Source organism: Bombyx mandarina, chromosome 07 (genome assembly GCF_030267445.1).
Source record: "Bombyx mandarina strain Sakado chromosome 07, ASM3026744v2".
NCBI classification, from domain to species: Eukaryota; Metazoa; Arthropoda; class Insecta; order Lepidoptera; family Bombycidae; genus Bombyx; species Bombyx mandarina.
In genome coordinates this window covers 7,214,297-7,233,061 of record NC_143214.1, presented here as the reverse complement: position 1 = coordinate 7,233,061, position 18,765 = coordinate 7,214,297, and the positions used below count along the sequence as shown (strand labels likewise).

The 18,765-nt window shown below is 33.4% G+C and overlaps 2 protein-coding genes across 3 annotated transcripts; one reads left to right on the top strand and one right to left on the bottom strand.

Moving 5' to 3' along the window:
* Window positions 1–336: 336 nt before the first annotated feature.
* Window positions 337–14,572, bottom strand: LOC114239388 (mitochondrial glutamate carrier 1). Its single transcript, XM_028169559.2, has 8 exons — window positions 14,365–14,572; window positions 13,970–14,029; window positions 12,012–12,146; window positions 7,484–7,633; window positions 5,296–5,429; window positions 4,582–4,780; window positions 3,678–3,818; window positions 337–2,460 (listed from the first exon to the last, which is right to left on the bottom strand). The coding sequence occupies exons 2-8, from the start codon at window positions 14,014–14,016 to the stop codon at window positions 2,322–2,324; spliced, it is 945 nt and encodes a 314-aa protein (XP_028025360.1). The 5' UTR covers window positions 14,017–14,029; window positions 14,365–14,572; the 3' UTR covers window positions 337–2,321.
* LOC114239391 (uncharacterized) lies at window positions 12,577–18,291 on the top strand. Of its 2 annotated transcripts, none has more exons than XM_089728659.1 (5): window positions 12,577–13,662; window positions 16,078–16,195; window positions 16,447–16,621; window positions 16,937–17,130; window positions 17,753–18,291. In XM_089728659.1, the coding sequence occupies exons 1-5, from the start codon at window positions 13,639–13,641 to the stop codon at window positions 17,917–17,919; spliced, it is 678 nt and encodes a 225-aa protein (XP_089584785.1). In that variant the 5' UTR covers window positions 12,577–13,638; the 3' UTR covers window positions 17,920–18,291. The 2 variants fall into 2 exon arrangements, with proteins under 2 accessions (XP_089584785.1, XP_089584786.1); XM_089728660.1 differs by lacking the exon at window positions 12,577–13,662 and adding an exon at window positions 14,732–15,786 and having other exon boundaries at window positions 17,753–18,290.
* Window positions 18,292–18,765: the final 474 nt, after the last annotated feature.

Sequence of the window (18,765 nt, the reverse complement as noted above, 5' to 3'; positions counted from 1 at the left end):
TTAGAGGTCACTAGAATAGGTAGGAAAAATAATAATTGATGATCCGCTTTCATTAGCTATCCAATGTAAATCTCTCAACATTATGCGTTGCACTTTTAATATTGGTATAGGCATTATATAATACAACTGAGCCAACGATTTATTGTCTCGAAGGAGCGGCGATATTCAAATTGCAGTAGATCGTAATGGGTCGTGAGCGCATCCTCCAAACTAAAATTACTTTTAAGAACTATCTCTGAATACAATCACTGTCATCACTGATTGTCTCCTCTCAGAATACACCAACAAAAATTACGTGATTATTTTATGAATGTAATCGAAGAATTAAAAAACAAATTCACATAAACAGATATTTTACTGCAGTAAACATCATTAACATTCATCTAAAATTATTTCAAAGCCTGGATTGTTACTCTACTAAGCATAACAACAACAACAAATGGAATTCAATTATTTTAGAACATCGAAACATTTTACGTTAAAGATTTATTTTGACACTCATTTTAAATGTTTCACAATCACACACTTATTTGACAAATATTACTGTCTTAAACTAATACAAGTACCTACAGAAAATATTATGTTTGGGTTGAGCGATTGTGAAAAAACTTTTCATAAAAATAACGTAGCCGTGTCATTTGAAGGCTTTATTTAAGATGCAATCAACACATAATTGTGCAGCTGCTGTTTGGAGGTTTTATGTGATGTTATAATATGCATATATGTATTCAATTAATTCTTGTTTAGTAATTAGGAAACAAAAAAGAAATTCTAATCCACTCCGTATATATTTAATTGACACGATATCCACGTAGCATAATTAGATCTTTATTAATTTAAGCACAACTTAATAATAAATGGTTATGTCGCGGAAGATAGGGACGGCAGGTAAGAAAGCGTGCGTTTGAAAATTATGTATGAAGTTCATAGCACATCTTTGAATTTTTTTTAATAAGCGTTTCAAAATAATATAATTATTCGACCAACATAACGATGTAATAACATTTCAAACAACAAGAAGTTTAATTAGATGAAAATTATTCTCTATGACCTTTAAATTTCCAAAATTATTCTTCGTTGCTAACAAACTAATAAATGTTAGTTAAATACATATAGGTCATCAAATGTTATTGATATTAATTGTATAAAATATAGAACATTTGGGAGGTTATGAACACATTTGATACTAGCGAAACTAAAATAATTTGTAATTGTCTTGAAAAACTTTTATGAAGTAGAGTTACATAACTACACATTTTCTATTTAAATTTTATATGAATCACTCCATGTTAGTATCACAAATTAATCCTTAAACTATACGAAAACTGAAAACAAAAAAAAAACAGTTTTCAAACTTGTTAATTTTCAATATCTACAAATTGACCTTTTTTATAATAGTACAATATTATATAGATAGATTTCATCATAACAATAGGTAAGTATACCTACTTAATAAGTAAGTATATTTCTATATAATAATCTTTCATTACATATTTATTGTCATCATAGTAATTTAATTACATCATGTTCTTATAAGCCAAATACATTGAAATTATGAAACAAAACAGCATTTCAATAATTAAATGCAGAAATAAATCTGAGAGACTAGCAAATGAATAGATGTACGTGCTACATAACATTTTCTTGTCCATATTTGTTTAAATAATAAACTTACGAACACAAGTGTCATATTTTTTTAATTTAAATAAAGTAGTCATGAGTCATTTCTTAAAATATATCAATAACGAAAAACAACATTATAAAAGTACATTTATAATAAACGTATTAGAAATAAAATAAATTATAAGAAATATCACTTAGCATTTTTTTTGGAGTACTTAAAACAAAAAAATTATAACAATTAGTTGAGCTAAAATAACGTTTGTAAGCTTACTTAATTTTTTTTACAAATAATGTCTTTGTTTAAACAATACATAAATGTACAATCAAATTAACATCTTTGCAGTTAAAATTCATTTTTTTTCTTTTGTAAACTTCAAACACTTTAAATAATGATGTTTTATAATGAGACAATGTAGTTTGAATAAATGAGTATTTTCCCTCGGAAGTTAAGTACTTCACTATTTCACTATCTAATCATTACATATTTATTCAATATCAATGAATAATATTATGAATAACATAACATAAAATGGTGTTTTTTTTTAAATATAATTCATATAACTCCAGAATTTCATGATTCAGGTTCAAAAAAATCTTCTGCAGTGTTGCCAATGTAACAAAAAAAAAGCCATATTGCAAATATCAGCAACTTAAAACACGATAGGAACTCAAAATGGCCACTTGAGAATTGGAAGTTTTTACTTGAGACCGAGCAGATATTCGGCGATGCCAACGTAATACACAGCCTGAGCGATACCGAACAGCGGGGCGATCACAATCATACGGCAAGCGCCGCCTTTGAAAAAGGCAGTCGGACCTTCGTATTTCAAAGTTTTCCTGAAAAAAAGAGGAAAATAAAATATAATGACATTTTATTTTCAGGATCGAAATTGAAAGGGTGCATATGTGTGCACAAAATCAACCTTTTTAACTTTAAATTTAAAACTATTTACAAATCAGATTAACGCGAAAGGAATTTTAAAAGTCTACTAATTCTAAAGACAACTCAGTTAGCATTTTAATTAAAGAAAATAATAATTTAATATTCGTTTTAATTAAATAATTTTAATTAATTTTCACATAATAATTTGTACTAAAATATTATTATCAGGTAAAATTCTTTGCGAATTTTGTTTAATGTAAAATTTTAGTAGTGGAACCTCAATTGATGTGTTAAACTTTTGTTACTTAGAAAAAGCATTAAAGATAATCTTTTGATAATTTGATAAATCTTTCAGATAATTTTTTGAACAGGTTTTTTTCAAAATCTATGAACACTCATCGAAATATTTTTTAAATTCATGGTAAAATTATAAACAAGTATCAACAGAATACCTGACATTCGGAAATTTAATAAGTCTAATTCTGCCTTACATAAAAATAATTTATTTCAGTTCGCTCATTCTTAAAAATAACATACAATATTTTTTCACATATATTTTTTGTTTCCATGATATACTGGTCTGTTTTAAAGTACATTGTATTTCATTAAGCATCAGTCAGCCTTTCAGTCAGAAAAACAAATTGTTGGGCATTTGCATTTCATTTGTGACTTTGTTTTTCAAATTCCTTACTCATAAAAAAAGACTCTCTTACTGGAAACCAGCATATTAATAACAACTAGTGAACCCACAGTAGTCGACATTCGACTATAATTAATTGAAATTATAAGTTTCAACATTATTATAGTTCTATTGTTACAAATTTCGCCAAGACTACACTATAGACAAATACTCGTAATATTAAAGATAAACAATATTAACCATATTAACCTATTCTCAATTTCACTACAGACTTTAAAGTCTAATATAAACAAAGAGTATATGTGCGTGTGTCAAATACATGGTAGTGTGTGTTATGTTGTCTTTATTGATTTAATGTATTTTTAAGTGCATAATTTAAAAAAATATATTAGCATTCTGCACTTGTTCTCTATATTCTCTATAAGTGTGGAAAATTTCATACTCCTCAGTCCGCGCAATTTTTGTAAAAAGTGGTACCTACAAAGTTTTTGCTTCACGTATTAATATATAGATAAATAAGAATGAACTTACGTAACACAATCCATGATGGAGGTGTATTGCCTCTCTCCGCTTCCCTTGGTGAGGGTCTGCATGCGAGTCTTCACCACGTCCATGGGGTTCACAGCTAACGCTGCTGTGGAGCCAGCAGCACAACCTGATATGAACGACCACCTGAAAAACATTCGTTGTTGAAAAAATCTGTTTATTTATAAAGATCAGTGTTCGTTCAATGATTGAAATTCGTCAACAAACACTGACTTATCAAGATTGAGATATAACCTATGTATTACTATTTTTTTTTGACAAGCTTCTATTACCTTCGTTTGTATGTATCGGAATCTTTATACATACGTTATTTGCACCGACTTCAATACGTGCAATTAACTTGAAAATTTGCACACATATCAAAAACCGATGACAATACAATAATCACTATAATATTCTGACTGGTATCAACAGCAGAAATAAAACAATTTAATTAATTGTGGCTTCGGGTTTCTGTACCTACAAGATTTTTTATTTAAATTTTAAACTACACATATTTTTATTACTATTAAACCTTTGAAAAAAACAAAACTATTTTCAAAACATTTTAAATTTTTATATAGAAATTCTTGTCAAAAGATATTAACAAATTCTTTGACAAATTGAGGAGAAAGTGGTATTAATTGTTTTGTATTTACCTATTTTTATTAATAAGATGACCGAACGAACTCGCGGCCCGCCTGGTGTTTAGTGATTATCAGAACCAATTAGGTATTTTTATTTTGGTATCTTCTATATTTTGGTATAAATTATCTCTTATAATGGTATTTCCCAGTGCTAACAATGTTTATTTTGGTATCTATATTTTGGTACCAATTATTTCTATAACGGTATTTCCCAGTGCTAACAATGTGTCAACAGATTATAAGCTTGAATGTAAAGCACTCACCAGAAGGGTGTATGACCGCCGGGCCCCTCCTTAGGTCCGAGGTCGTTGAGGGTCGCGAACAACGGAAAGTACACAACGCTGAAGGACACGTCCCGGGCGGCCGTCGCCGTCACTCCCTTGTACAGGCCGAATATACCGCGTTCGCGTAGCAACTTCTTCGTCAGCTCTAGAGCCGTGGTGCGCTGTATCGTGCGGCCCTCTACAACATAGCATTACTGGAAGTTCGATGCGCTGTGACCAGATACAGAGAGTCATGAGTCTGTATAAAGGCTGGGTGTTAACGTCACACGAGATTTATGAGTGTATGTTACAATAGGTTTAACACCAGGGTCTCGCATAATAATTTCCACCATAATGAATTATGCACAAAAAAACTTCGTTGCGATGAATCATGAAATAGTGTTACGCCGGTAAAAGTAACACGCCATCTGTCGTCGAACTTAGAGGTCGTAGGCATAGATCATATTAATGAACAAGAGACCTATGAGCATTGGTTAAAGTTGATGGAAGACGACCGAAGGGTCGAAGCTAATAAAAGATGCATTGATCAACTGTCCGAGCACCTGGACGCGACGCACTTTACTGTGCCAACTAACCAACATGATACAAATCACCAGAAAAGGTGCATCATGGTTCTCGGTAATGAGCGATCGATTGGTAGACGAGAATCCATGAGCATAATGATGAGCATATGACGCCAAATTTATATTATACCTGCTTTGGCTTGAGCGGCAATCCTTCCAGCGTCCTGCATCTGAATTTTGAGAAGTTCCATCGGCGTGGTTATCACGATTTGGCAAGCTCCCGCCAAGCCACCGGCAACCATCTGACGGAATACTGGCAATGACCTAAATTGAAAAACAACGGTCTATTAATATACCTATACTAGCTGTACCCGTCCGCTTCGCTGGGCATTTCAAATTAACATTATTATTTCTCACCCCCACAAAGATTCTCATCATTAACACCCCCGCAACTGGTGTAGGGAATCCAACACTCATATAAATATTAGCCTATCCATTAAGGACATATATTTTCTACACGGATACCAAGTTTCAAGTCAATCGGATGCATGGTTCAGTAGTTATAACGGAACATCCGTAAAAACCACAGTAGATTTATATATTAGTATAGAGTATAGATATAGATTAGTAAAGATTATACATAAGAATGTGTATGTCCAATTTAAAATCGCATTTTTAAGTAGTGCTGCTACATCTCTTTATTGATACGTCACAGTTTTACTTATATCTATTATTTTATTGCAGAACTAATAATGTTTAGAAGGTGCAGTCGATTTCGATCGAGAACAGGTTTTATTTAGCCATTCGTAACCATGTAAATTATAAAATATATTTTCAATAAAGTATGTAAATGCAAGAGTTTAACGATATGTAAGTAAATAAATTGAAATTATACTGACACATAGGTAACTGTCGAAAATCGCAGTACACTTAAAATGTAATAAATGTATTTTTTTGGCAAAGTGAGTCTTAATTGTTGTCACTATGGAAAGCAATGATAATGATGAAGAGAATGGCATCATCAACGCTGACGTCATCATTTTAAAAACACCATGGATCCAGCCAACTCCGTCACATATATTTTTTTACAAATTTGGAATCATTAATAATCCACAAAACTATAAATTCCGTAAATTTTCAACACCATCATTTTAAAAAGAAATCAGGTCATCGACACCTGTTTTTATCAATTCATATGTTGTAGCGAATAATCTGTGTTCAAATTGAAATATATACGTAATATAATCAATGAAAATTGAGATAGATAACCGTAAATATAAAAACGATAATTATTTAGGTGTTTTTAGTGTATCGTCTTATGTTAAGAGGTTATCGAAACCCACAACGATACTAGTTCGAAGTTTCACTTGAACGGGGATATCACGTACATCTGACCTAAACGTGTGATTACATCAACGTTAAGATGGAAATGACTATGAACATCAATCTACTTAGGTTTTAGGGCTTGGAATAACATTGACCCGACACTTCGAATTTTAAAAACTTTTCTAATTTCCCTGCTCTCTGCTATTCATATCCAAACACCGCTTGCATAGAACCAGCAAAAGCGTTTATTTTTTATTGCATAGATGGGTGGACGAGCTCACAGCCCACCTAGTGTTAAGTGGCTACCGGAGCCCATAGACATCTTTAACGAAAATGCCGCCACCCACCTTGAGATATGAGTTCTAAGCTCTCAGTATAGTACAACAACTGCCACGCCCTTCAAACCGCAACGCATTACTGTTTCACGACTGAAATAGGCAAGGTGGTGGTACCTACCCGTGCGGACTCTTAAGACGTCCTACCACCAGTAATTACGTAAATTATAATTGATAAGAAGAGTTTGGTGATAAGAGTCGAGAGAGAGTAAAATAACACTTGGCCAAGATGTTCATTCTTTTTCTTGCACTGAAATGTTCACACGCACAAAGTACATGAAAATGTTCACTTCTTTTATTAAGAATTGGCGTGTTGCGTCTTCCGCCAGGTACAATTTACACAGGTGCTGAAATTATCATTGAGGAACTCAAGCAAACGTATTAGCTGACTTCCGCAAAGCCTTGGCTTTATTTGTACTAATTTCACTCAAAAACCACCACCACCTACCATACCTAAGGGAGTAAGGGAATATTAAGAATTCTACCGAGGTAATATAGAGAATTGACACTAAAAACAAGTCGTACTTCGACTTGTTTTGCCATACCATACCTAAGGGAGTAAGGGAATATTAAGAATTCTACCGAGGTAATATCGAGAATTGACACTAAAAACAAGTCGAAGTAACCGGAGCAGCACGTGGATATCTTCACGCAGCATCACTACCGCGGTTTTGACTGTCGAACAAAAAAATATATGATAAGAATGATTAATTTTACCCGTCAGATAAAGTGAGGTAGTGTCGGAACATGTCGTTTGCGGCGAGTTTGATCGCTTTCTCGGGCGTTATCAATATAATGTTCACGGCTGAGCCGCGATACATTCCGAAGTAGCCCTCCGCTGCGTATGTCTTCTTGAAGCAATCCAACCTGTGGATCGAAAAAGGCTGTTGAGCATATTAATAATAAAACACCTTTCGAGGGGTAATTAATACCACAGACACCTGAAGAATTAAAAAGAATAATGGCTTTACTTTATGCGAGGAATCATATTCGGTTCCTGGTTAAATTAGGCAGGTGCTATGGTGGTAAGTCACAGCATGTGCTAAAAAGAATCTAATCTATGCAAGTGCTAATAAAATCTCTGTATTGTGCACGTGCTAAGAAAATATATGCTTAAATTCAATTCGTCAAAAATTTACAAAACTCTTCCAACTACATCAACCTTTGTAACACAAAGTAATACCTAAATAGCAGTACGTAAGGCCTTAACTGATTGTAAAGCTTCACGAATTGATGACTTTTTTTTCTCATTTGCATAGTTTTTCTGTATTTAACTTTTTTAATTTCGTTGGTTGGCTGATCGAGCTCATGTATTACCTAATGTACTATAATGTTACCGGAGCCTAAATCACAATCATCACAATCACGGATCATGCCTACATCACAATGTCAATAATACCACCTACCTTTTGACATGAGGTCGAGATCTTAGTACGAGATCCCGCTGCAGGTTGGTGTGCTCATCGACTTTTTGTTTAAAACCAAATTTTTATGTTTATTTATAATTAAGAGAATATATATTTACTACGGTGCCTATCAAAATTTGGCCGCCATTATTTTTAATTAAATTATTTTTAATTGATTTTTGGTAAAAAATTCGTTTATTTATTTTTTAAATAAAATAACGTCTACATCACGGTAATTAATATGAAGATTCTAAAAAATCACGGTTGCCGTTGCGCACCTGGCCGCACCACTTTGCAGCCAGGTGTAAACAGGTATGATTTCGATAAATTTATACGTTTATAACCTATTTTCATTAATTATATGTCAAATTGAAGCTAATTTTTTTCTATTAATTATCATATAAAGTTGCTTAATTAAATCTGGCCGCAAATAAGGGTTACTGGCTGTTAAAGATAATAAATATTTAAGGTAGAGTGAAAGAGAGTTAGCGCGTAACATCATTTGTCAGACGAGGACAGCGATTACCGGCTGTGCGACGCTTTTAAGCCATTGCGCATGCGTCGAATGTTAGTGTTCTCAACCACCGGGGAGTAATAGAGACGACTTATAATAAATACTCCAAAAAATATGTAATTTTTTTCAAAATGACAAATTTAAAAATTGCAACAAAAAATTATCTATTTATATCTTTATTCATTTATCTAAATTATATCTTTATCAATTTGTTTTATACGAACTCCAAAACAGCGTGGTTTTTATGTTAGAATAAAAATGCTGCATCTGTTCAGTTGAGAACACTAACATTCGACGCATGCGCAATGGCTTAAAAGCGTCGCACAGCCGGTAATCGCTGTCCTCGTCTGACAAATGATGTTACGCGCTAACTCTCTTTCACTCTACCTTAAATATTTATTATCTTTAACAGCCAGTAACCCTTATTTGCGGCCAGATTTAATTAAGCAACTTTATATGATAATTAATAGAAAAAAATTAGCTTCAATTTGACATATAATTAATGAAAATAGGTTATAAACGTATAAATTTATCGAAATCATACCTGTTTACTAGGAGTGGGTAATATCGGTTTTGCCGCGTATCGAATCGTATCTATATATCGAGTATCAATATCGGATATTGAATCTATATATTTTCTGAATCTATATATTGATGGATGCTAGTAGATTTTCTCGATTCATGATATTTGAGATTTGAAACGATACGCTGATATAATATCGTAGTAGATATAGATTTAAGTCAACGTTATACGGTTGGTTTTCTGATATCAATTTATAATATTAAAGTAATAATTATAAAACTAAAACTAAAAATTATAAAAATCCTATGTAAATTAAAGTAATAAAAAGAACATGAAAATTAAAATATCAAAAAAACTTTCCTTCATGCTTTATCAGGCTTAGGACTGGCTACATTATTTTCAGTTTTTAGTATTTTGTGTCTTAATTTAAAATTACAAAATATACCAAAAGAGTGTAGATTTCAAAAGTTTAATACAAACACAGGAAATAAACTCAATTATTTGGATTCAACTAAAAATAGAAAAGTGTGTACTTTAAAAATCAAACACAAAAAACTTTTAAGTATTTATAAACACTTGTCCAAAAATTCTAGTTCAAGGTCAAAGCGCGTGAAATTAAATTCTACGGTGCAAATAGGCTATACTGCATTCAAGTTAGGGTCGAAAGTTGAAACTTCTTTCCTAAATTGTATCCTGCTGATACGCTAAGAATAATTCACAGACATATGGACTTAAATATAAGGTTTACAATTGTATGGATAATGCCTGTTTCTGTTTCATTCATCACATGATATCCCTATCGTGCGCTCACTCTGGCCGATTCGATACGAACCAAACGAATATTGCTGATATTCACGAATCGGTACGATATGCCGATGCGCATCACATCGAGCAATATCGTGTATCGGCTGATATCGATATATAGATTTCGATTCACGAATCGGTACGATATGCCGATGCGCATCACATCGAGCAATATCGTGTATCGGCTGATATCGATATATAGATTTCGATTCACGAATCGGTACGATATGCCGATGCGCATAACATCGAGCAATATCGTGTATCGGCTGATATCGATATATGGATTTCGTGCGGGGCGATATCGGATTCAACGATATTGCTGCGATATATAGATATTGAATCTAGATACGATTTATATCACCCACTCCTACTGTTTACACCTGGCTGCAAAGAGGTGCGGCCAGGTGCGCAACGGCAACCGTGATTTTTTAGAATCTTCATATTAATTACCGTGATGTAGACGTTATTTTATTTAAAAAATAAATAAACGAAATTTTTTACCAAAAATCAATTAAAAATAATTTAATTAAAAATAATGGCGGCCAAATTTTGATAGGCACCCTAGTAAATATATATTCTCATAATTATAAATAAACATAAAAATTTGGTTTTAAACAAAAAGTCGATGAGCACACCAACCTGCAGCGGGATCTTAGACTATCTCAATTGTATTGTGTTCAATGTACCGTCTTCCTAGATAAGTAGATAATTAACTGAACTTTAGTTCCAGTCCATTAGCAACATTTGTAAAAGATAAATTTAAATCAAATATTTCCTTCCATTGACAAACATAAAATCTGTCCTTAGGCAAACAATATCTCTGCTAATGTAAGAAATGAACTAATTAGAAAATTTATCTGTTACATATAGAAAAAAAAAATGTATACCTATCGGTCTTTCTTTGTTATATGACAAATTTCCCGACGGGTTTTAAAGATGACTATGATTGTTTTTATTTATTAAAAATTAATACTATAAGTTTCTACAAAGCTTTAATGTTACATGATGAACCATTAGCGCGCAAATACAATTTTTCTATATTCTTTTATGAGAGATACGTTCAAATGGTACAACAGCGTAACTCGCATATTCTATTCAATGAATTTACGTTTTTCAATATCTGAGACGAAGATTCATTTTCATGCCTAATCTAAATGCTAAATGTAGTTTTATTTTATAAGCTAAGCCTAGGTTATAGATACATGCGCCTACAATGTTTACGGAATACATTATTATTCAAATTCGAAATGTAGAAATGACCGGTTATGATTGATTGATTGTCAAGGTTCCGAAACTTGAGCACGTGCAAGAAAATTTGACGAGTATAATTTATAATAATAGATTGTGTTGCTATGGTAATAGACGATTGAACGTAATATTTAATGATTAGAAAAATACTAGCTCTAAATTTTTTCTGTGATTGAAATTGTCTTTATTATGGCCTTATTCTCCTTTTAAATACAAAGAAGCGTTGCCATTGACTTTTTTTTTTTAAATTGTAATTACATATTCCTACACTTGGCAGACGAGTTTACCGCCTAGAGAATAGGTTCTTATTATAACTAACTAATCACAGGCATTTTAATGGGGTTGCCCCAGGCCCCTTTGAGAGAACACGCGACCCATTGTTCAGCACTACTGCACATAAAAGACTGGGTGTTGGAAAACAAATGCAAACACATATTATATATTGCGCCTTTGATATTACGAGTAATAAACAGTAGTAACCACTTAATACCAGGTGGGCTGTGAGCTCGTCAACCGATCTAAGCAAAAAAAAACTTCAAGAATAACATCCTAAGATGTCATGTATACTTACTTATATTGAGACAAATCATTAAAACGTTTTTTTGGACGGTACTGTCCAGTTGTTCCAGTTGGCCTATTTTATTTGTATCTTGTTTACGATCAATCACACTTAGGTAACGAACCATGATGGTTTAGTTCGGATTAAATATAGATAGCGCACTCCGTCACCTCAAAGAAGAAAAAACTTACATGCTCTTATATTGCTTCTCTCCACTGGGTCCCACTGTTTGATTCTGTAAGCGTGTCTTGACCAGATCGAGCGGAAACACGACCGAGACCCCGACAATACCCGCGATACCGCCATTGATGATCTTCGGTACTAATCTGAAACAAATATATTTCTGTTTGTTATAATGAACAGCAAAATCTAGATCGTTAAGTCTAGCATGTTCATTATTTTTCCAATAGAAAATTTCGTAAGCAATTTCTGTCCATGTATTCCCAGTTTAAAGGGTCACACACACACCAGCAAGACTAATGTACACTGATCTTAAGACGAAGACTTTCGTTCGTAATATAATTCCCTGAGCATACTCCACAACTCTTGAATAATGGGTTCCATGTTTTCTATACTAATTGTAAGATAATGACATAAAACATGGATTCCATCCCTCCCTTTTTTAAATTATAATTGACTATCTATCAACTACTACTTTACTTGTAGTTCTCAATTTCAAAAATATTATATCTATCTAAATAAGACAGGTGGGCTAACGACCCACCTGGTATTAAGAGGTGAAATTTTATAAATAGCACCACCTCTATAATATGCGAATAAATTGGCATGTGGTTCTTACTATGTTAAGGCAATTTATCTGAATATTTCCCGCTTCAAAGATATCTTTATCTAAAACCAATACAAAATAAGCAATCAATAATCTCACAATATAATGTGTCTATCTTATCTTATAGTCAAATAAAAAGTTATGAAAACTGTTGCCATGTAATTAAAATTTTTTATGTGTTTTTATTTTCTTGTAGTGTCTAATTTGTATCTGAAAAATGTATATAGGAAAATAACTAATTAATGTGGACAATACTAAGATTGCTTAAAAGCGTTGTGTAATGTCCATATCTGATCAAAATAAATACCAGAAGTATACATAAACATGTTAACATTCAAAGCTTTAAGTTTTAAAATTCGCTGAAATCTATTCATAATTTGATCAGGATTAAAGTGTCAAATTCTTGTGAAATTACTTGTGAAAAAAGTCTTCTATGTAGTGGTTACCAAAGCCTAAAGCATATAAGCACTGCAGATAGGTACTACTATTGCAGGTAAATTTTAACATAAACAAGTTGTGCATTCTAATAGGATGGGACAGCCAATATACAATACAGCTAAGAACTCAATTGTTTGTCTCAAAGTATGTATAAAGCATATTACCTTTAAGCATTTAACACCAGACAAGCCATGAGTTTCTTAACTTATCTAAGCAGTACAAAGTGCACCTTCTCATCATTAAATATGTGACTTTTCAATTTTGTCTCTAATTTCTTCAATAACATTAATAAATTTAAGTAGCCTACTTCAATTGTTGATGGTAAATTGCACTTTATTGTGCTACACGGTGGTCTTCAATTAAACACAATTAAGCTACTTCCTGATTAAACATTGTGGTAGTTTTTAATTCATAATTATTGACGTGTTAGAAGAGTTTTTGCTGATACAACAATTATTTTGTATTAACGTGTTTGAAGCTTGTATTTTTAAGTGAATAAAATGATTAATTGATGAACTATACACACAGTATTAATTTATAAATTTGTTCAGTGTACAATTAACATTTTTCTAATTTCAGATTAATAAGAAAAAATGTTTGAAAATAATAAAAATTTGGTAAGTAATATTTGCATTAATTAAAATGAATGTATGTTAATTATTGTCATATTGTAATGAATGGTTATAATGTTAATTAAAACAAATGTACAGTATGCTTAAAATCTATTCTTTTATCCAAAAACATTTGTATTATTATGAACATTAACAAGGTTAACATTACTTTTATTAACTGAAAGAAGTAGAGGTAAACTATTCAAAATCAGAATGTTTATTATGGAATAAGCACAAGATTGAAAACTGAAAGACATTTTATAGAATTGTTATGCCTACAACTTGACAAAATAATAAAAAATAAAAAACTTACGAAAATTGCTGAGGAGGTGGATTCACTGGTTTCATGTTTGCACTCATGGTAGATTTTTATCTGTAATTTTTTTTAAATATTACTATGATTTTACTACATACGAGTCCTAGCTTGGCTTATTTTGTTAGCAGGCATTTTAAGTAAATGCCTTCTATTTAATAATATTCCTTTACATAGATATTCCTAAATATTCTTTGAAATATTCCTTTGGTATGGTTCAAAAAAGTTAACCGCTAAGTAATCTATTTTTATAGATAAGCATAAAGTACAGACGGTAAGGACAATATTAACGATTTACGGGCACAGTACGTTATTAAATTCAATATTTTAAAAGTAAAATTTAGTTTTTGATGTAAAAAATAAATCTCAATTTTTACGTAACAGACTTTTGTTACCTTGTAATTTAGAATTCCAAAAATTATTTTTTCAGGACGGTACAATTGTATTTTTGTAGTTTTTAGGAAAACATTTTAATACTTTAGAGGTAAATTATTCGGAAAAACCTGAAATATGTTACTGAAAAGCCGATCCTTTAGCGAAATGAAAATGATTGGTTAATGGCAATCATACACATGCGTCAGTGTCAAAGTGTCAGAAGCTAAACAAAATCAGTGAACAAAATTGATGATACTCTGTGGTGTTAGCGTCACAGTACGTGCACAGTACCATGGAGTTAATAAGTTAGAATAGTAACTCTATGCACAGTACCGACTTAAGTGTAAAATGTATGGTACCGACCAATAGTGGTGTATTTTTTATAAAATTTTACATTAATTAATACACAATATTTCCGATATGAATGAATATTCATTGCAAGTTATCAATCGATTTGTAGCGGCTATTGATTATGAATAGCGTTCTGGCAAAGTTTACTAATTCATAAATTAAAATAAAAAGATGAGAATTTACAAAACTTTTGTAATTTTTAGAGTACCTACCTAGCTCGAGAGCTACTATTTTATTAATGATAACATTATGTACATGTAACATTTTTCTTTCATATGATTTATTTTATACTTATAAGAACTAATATTTTAAATTTAATTGCATAGATAGGTGAACAATCTAACGGCCCAACAGATGTTTAGTGGTCACCGGAACCTGGACATCTATAGCGTGAATGCCACCATCGACCATTGACAAGAAGTCAAAGTCTGAATTGCATAGTATAAAGCTAGTAAAATACGAACACACGGTAATTTTGTTGCGCATATAATCAGGTTGGTGTAACCTACCCGTATCAGATACATGCATTTCCACCATTTAATATGAAAAGCTGTGACTGCCTCAGGCGGAAATATAAGACCGTAAGATTAGCGGCGATCATAAGAGGGTTGTTGTGTCGCGCCGCTTTGTTGAAGTAGCGTTCCGACGCTACCGTAATATACTCACTTGTAGATTCTAAATTTAGATCGTCCAAGTTTCGTGAAGGTCGAAATTCCTCACATACCGTGGTGCTCTGATCGCTATCCTGAAGAAACAGATTTGGGTGACCTGGAGAGAGTTAATCTGCATGCGGCCGCGTGAGTGAACACTACAATTGCATAGGTCATGATTTTATGAGAACTAGTTGACTTTTGTCAAAGATCAAACTTTTAATGAAAAAGACATTATAAACAAAGAATCACTTTTACCTTCACCAGGAATAGAAAGGTGGGCGTCTTTTCATTCTCGGGTAATTGCGTGATCAGTAACAGGGCGAACCCTTTCTTTAAAATCGTTCTTCCTTGTCGAACAATATAAAAGCTTTGATATATTTTCATCCATCACATTCGTCCCTACTACGAATTCAACAACACACGATGCATCTCAATTTGGTGAGAAAACAAAACTTTTAATACCGTGCGTGTACCTACTGAATATCTTTTTTTCTATTTCGCTATCCATCGCTACTACCCATAGTCAGACAAGGTGAATTGCGTCACTCAGCTTGAGGTGTGAGATTAAAGTCTCAGTACTATGAAGAAGAGATTTACAGATAGTAGCTTCCGATGTCATTCGTATATTCCTCGAAATTTATCGACATTTCGCAATTTACTTGTTTCCGTAAAAATATCTGTAGTAAAAACTATGTATAATTTACTAATGAATGATTCAATCACGTCTAGGTAACGCTTACTTTTATTGTGGCGCTAGTCGTGGCCACAAAACCCAATAAAAGAAGCTTAGTCAATCCAGAATTGTATGGATGGCCAGGCTCCGCCGGTGGGCTGCAAATTCCTCATGGTATGTATCCTGTTAAGCATATCAACTACATATAATGAAGAAGCTTTTAATAATTCACTGCAACAAACACTACAAATTCTTTTTATAGGCTTTTGTAGGCAGACGAGCATACGGCTCAACTGATGTTGAGTGGCTACCGTCCTTGATGTTAACAACCTTATTACAAAGGCATGGGCAAGCCATTACCGAAGAAAATAAACAATAAATATCTTCATTTTGGTAAATAGGATAAAACAGGGAATTTCCTACAGGCTGGTCGTCGGATACAAATTCTGATGTCGCTGGGGCTATAGCCGCAGCCAAATCTGCAGCTGCGGCGGTGATGTCAGCGCAACACGAGGTTGCCGTCGCTAAACATGCTGCTCTTCAACATCAGAGTCTCGCCAGCGCAAAAGAAGCAACTGCAGCTCACGCCGCTCACAAGAGGTCAGGGAAGTAACCAGATTGCTATAACACTATAAAACGTGTTAGACGTGTTAGATGCTGGCTTGGATCGTGTTCGAAGTACATTTGTTTGTACGGCATGACGTACAAACAAACGGTTCTTTCAAATCATAGCATACACATACGAAAATAGAAGAATGCTAAGAAAATGTTCTAAAAATATAATATGTTTTGTTTAACAGGATTCATTTTTTTTGACACCTCCACAAAGGTACTATCATCTGTCTTCGTTTTATATATTTATTATATAGCTACATTACAGAATAATAATAACTGCTTACATAACATTCTAAATAGTGAGGAAGCAGCTAGAAACGCTCGTGCCCATGCATTGGAAGCAGCACAAGCTGCGGTTCATTCGCAAGCACAGCTCGCTGCGGCAAAGGCAAGAGCTGCTGTCGCGCAGAAGATTGCCGCAGCCAGGGAAGCTGCTGCTGCCAAAGCTATACAAAGAGCTGCTAGTAATCAGGCTGCTAGATTACAGAACGCAGGTAATAAATAGTGTGTCACTAATTGTGAGTTGATTATTTTCTTAAAATTAAACACCGACATCTCAAGATTTAGGTACCTAATGCGTTTTGCTCTTCTGTTTTTTCACGTTTTGATGAAAAAACTTATTACATTTGCAAAATATTTATCGATAACACTCATTAATAGCTAACTAAGAAACCGTTCATAGCTGTTTTGTTTTTGTCTAGTTCGATTACATTGGTTTTGATATTGAAGTCGTTTATGATAAACAAAACCCACACTAGACATGATGACGGTACACACGTGCGAGCTAACACAACAAACCGTAGCTAGCGTTTTTTTCCTGCTTAAGCTGATATCCTTGAGAGGCTATATCAGTTTTACCCTAGCGTGTAGGTGAGCTCTCGGGGCTCAAACCGGAGGCGTTGCTAACACTGGCCCTAGCAAGAGCAGTGCTTCGCAAAATCTACCACTGAATCGGAAAAGCGACCCACTGAGAAGATCCAGCGAGAAACTCAGTGGGCTGTGTCTTTGGGTTAATGTACTCGCCGAGCCCTTCGTCGCAAGCGACGGGTTCGGCGAGGACGGTGACCGTTGTAATTAGCGTTTAATTTAGGATGACCACATACAAATTTTTTACAGATATAGAAAACTTAAAGCTGTCAGTTATACAAAGTTCCGGGGCAGCTGGTGCGGCTACTGCAGCACAGCACACAGCCACTGCTGCTGCAGCAGCGTTGCGTACACCTGCTTCCGATTGGCCTGTGAAACTCTGGTCTCCTTCTAGCGGACCTTGGGCGTGGGCTTAAAATTAACAACATAATAACATAACATACATGATGAAATTGAATTTTCAATCATAAAAATATATTTTTAGTTACTTTTCTGTGAACGAATAAGATTACATTTTTAGCTATTAAGAAAATGTATTTTGTATTGTGATTTTAATTTTTAAATAAAATTGAAAAAAATATTGCGTACTTTCAAAGGATTTTCTGATAATTATTATCTTACCTTACCTTAGCCTCTTCGAACTTCTGCGTCCTCAGATAAAATACCCGTCCGTTATTTTATTACTAGATTTCCGTAATCCTCAATGGTCTTCCTATGTTGTATATTGAAAAGCAGTGGTGAGCGATGTCGGCAGGACGGATGCATGCCGTTTTCGGGAACAAAGTAATGGGATTGGATTATTGATTAAATGTAACATTATACTTATATATTATATATATATATATTATACGTAACGCTTCGAACCGCCAGACCTGGAAGCGCATTGCCTGGAGGGCGGTTGTCGGGAGCATGGGCGACCTAACAGGTCCTACTGCACATACAGCGTCAACGCAACCACGACCACTCTGACAAGAGTGTCCGACTGAGAAGAACATTATACTATAATGCCATTATTTTTATTTATTCATATAGGCAAATGAGCTCGTGATCACACAAGATTTTCGGCACTCGTATAAGTTAAAAATAGGTTTGTCGAAAAAATAGAGATCTTAAGCTCTCTGACTCTTTTTAAAACATCGATTGATGAAATACATTCAGATAGCCCTAGGGAAATGCGGTTGGAAACGCACAATAGATGAATACAGTGCTTTCAGATAAATATTACTTAGCAACAGACACTGCTCTAGTGGCGATTGGCATGC

Bases quoted from the DNA above. Each gene is read 5' to 3' on its own strand.
- LOC114239391 (XM_089728659.1), top strand. From the start codon at position 13,639: ATGTTTGAAAATAATAAAAATTTG. The intron at 16,622-16,936 runs GTCAGGGAAGTA...CATTCTAAATAG, and splicing joins GCTCACGCCGCTCACAAGAG to TGAGGAAGCAGCTAGAAACG. The intron at 17,131-17,752 runs GTAATAAATAGT...AATTTTTTACAG, and splicing joins TGCTAGATTACAGAACGCAG to ATATAGAAAACTTAAAGCTG.
- LOC114239388 (XM_028169559.2), bottom strand. From the start codon at position 14,016: ATGAGTGCAAACATGAAACCAGTGAATCCACCTCCTCAGCAATTTTC. The intron at 4,781-5,295 runs GTATAATATAAA...GCTATGTTGTAG, and splicing joins TGCCGCTCAAGCCAAAGCAG to AGGGCCGCACGATACAGCGC. The intron at 3,819-4,581 runs GTGAGTGCTTTA...AATGTTTTTCAG, and splicing joins GGCGGTCATACACCCTTCTG to GTGGTCGTTCATATCAGGTT.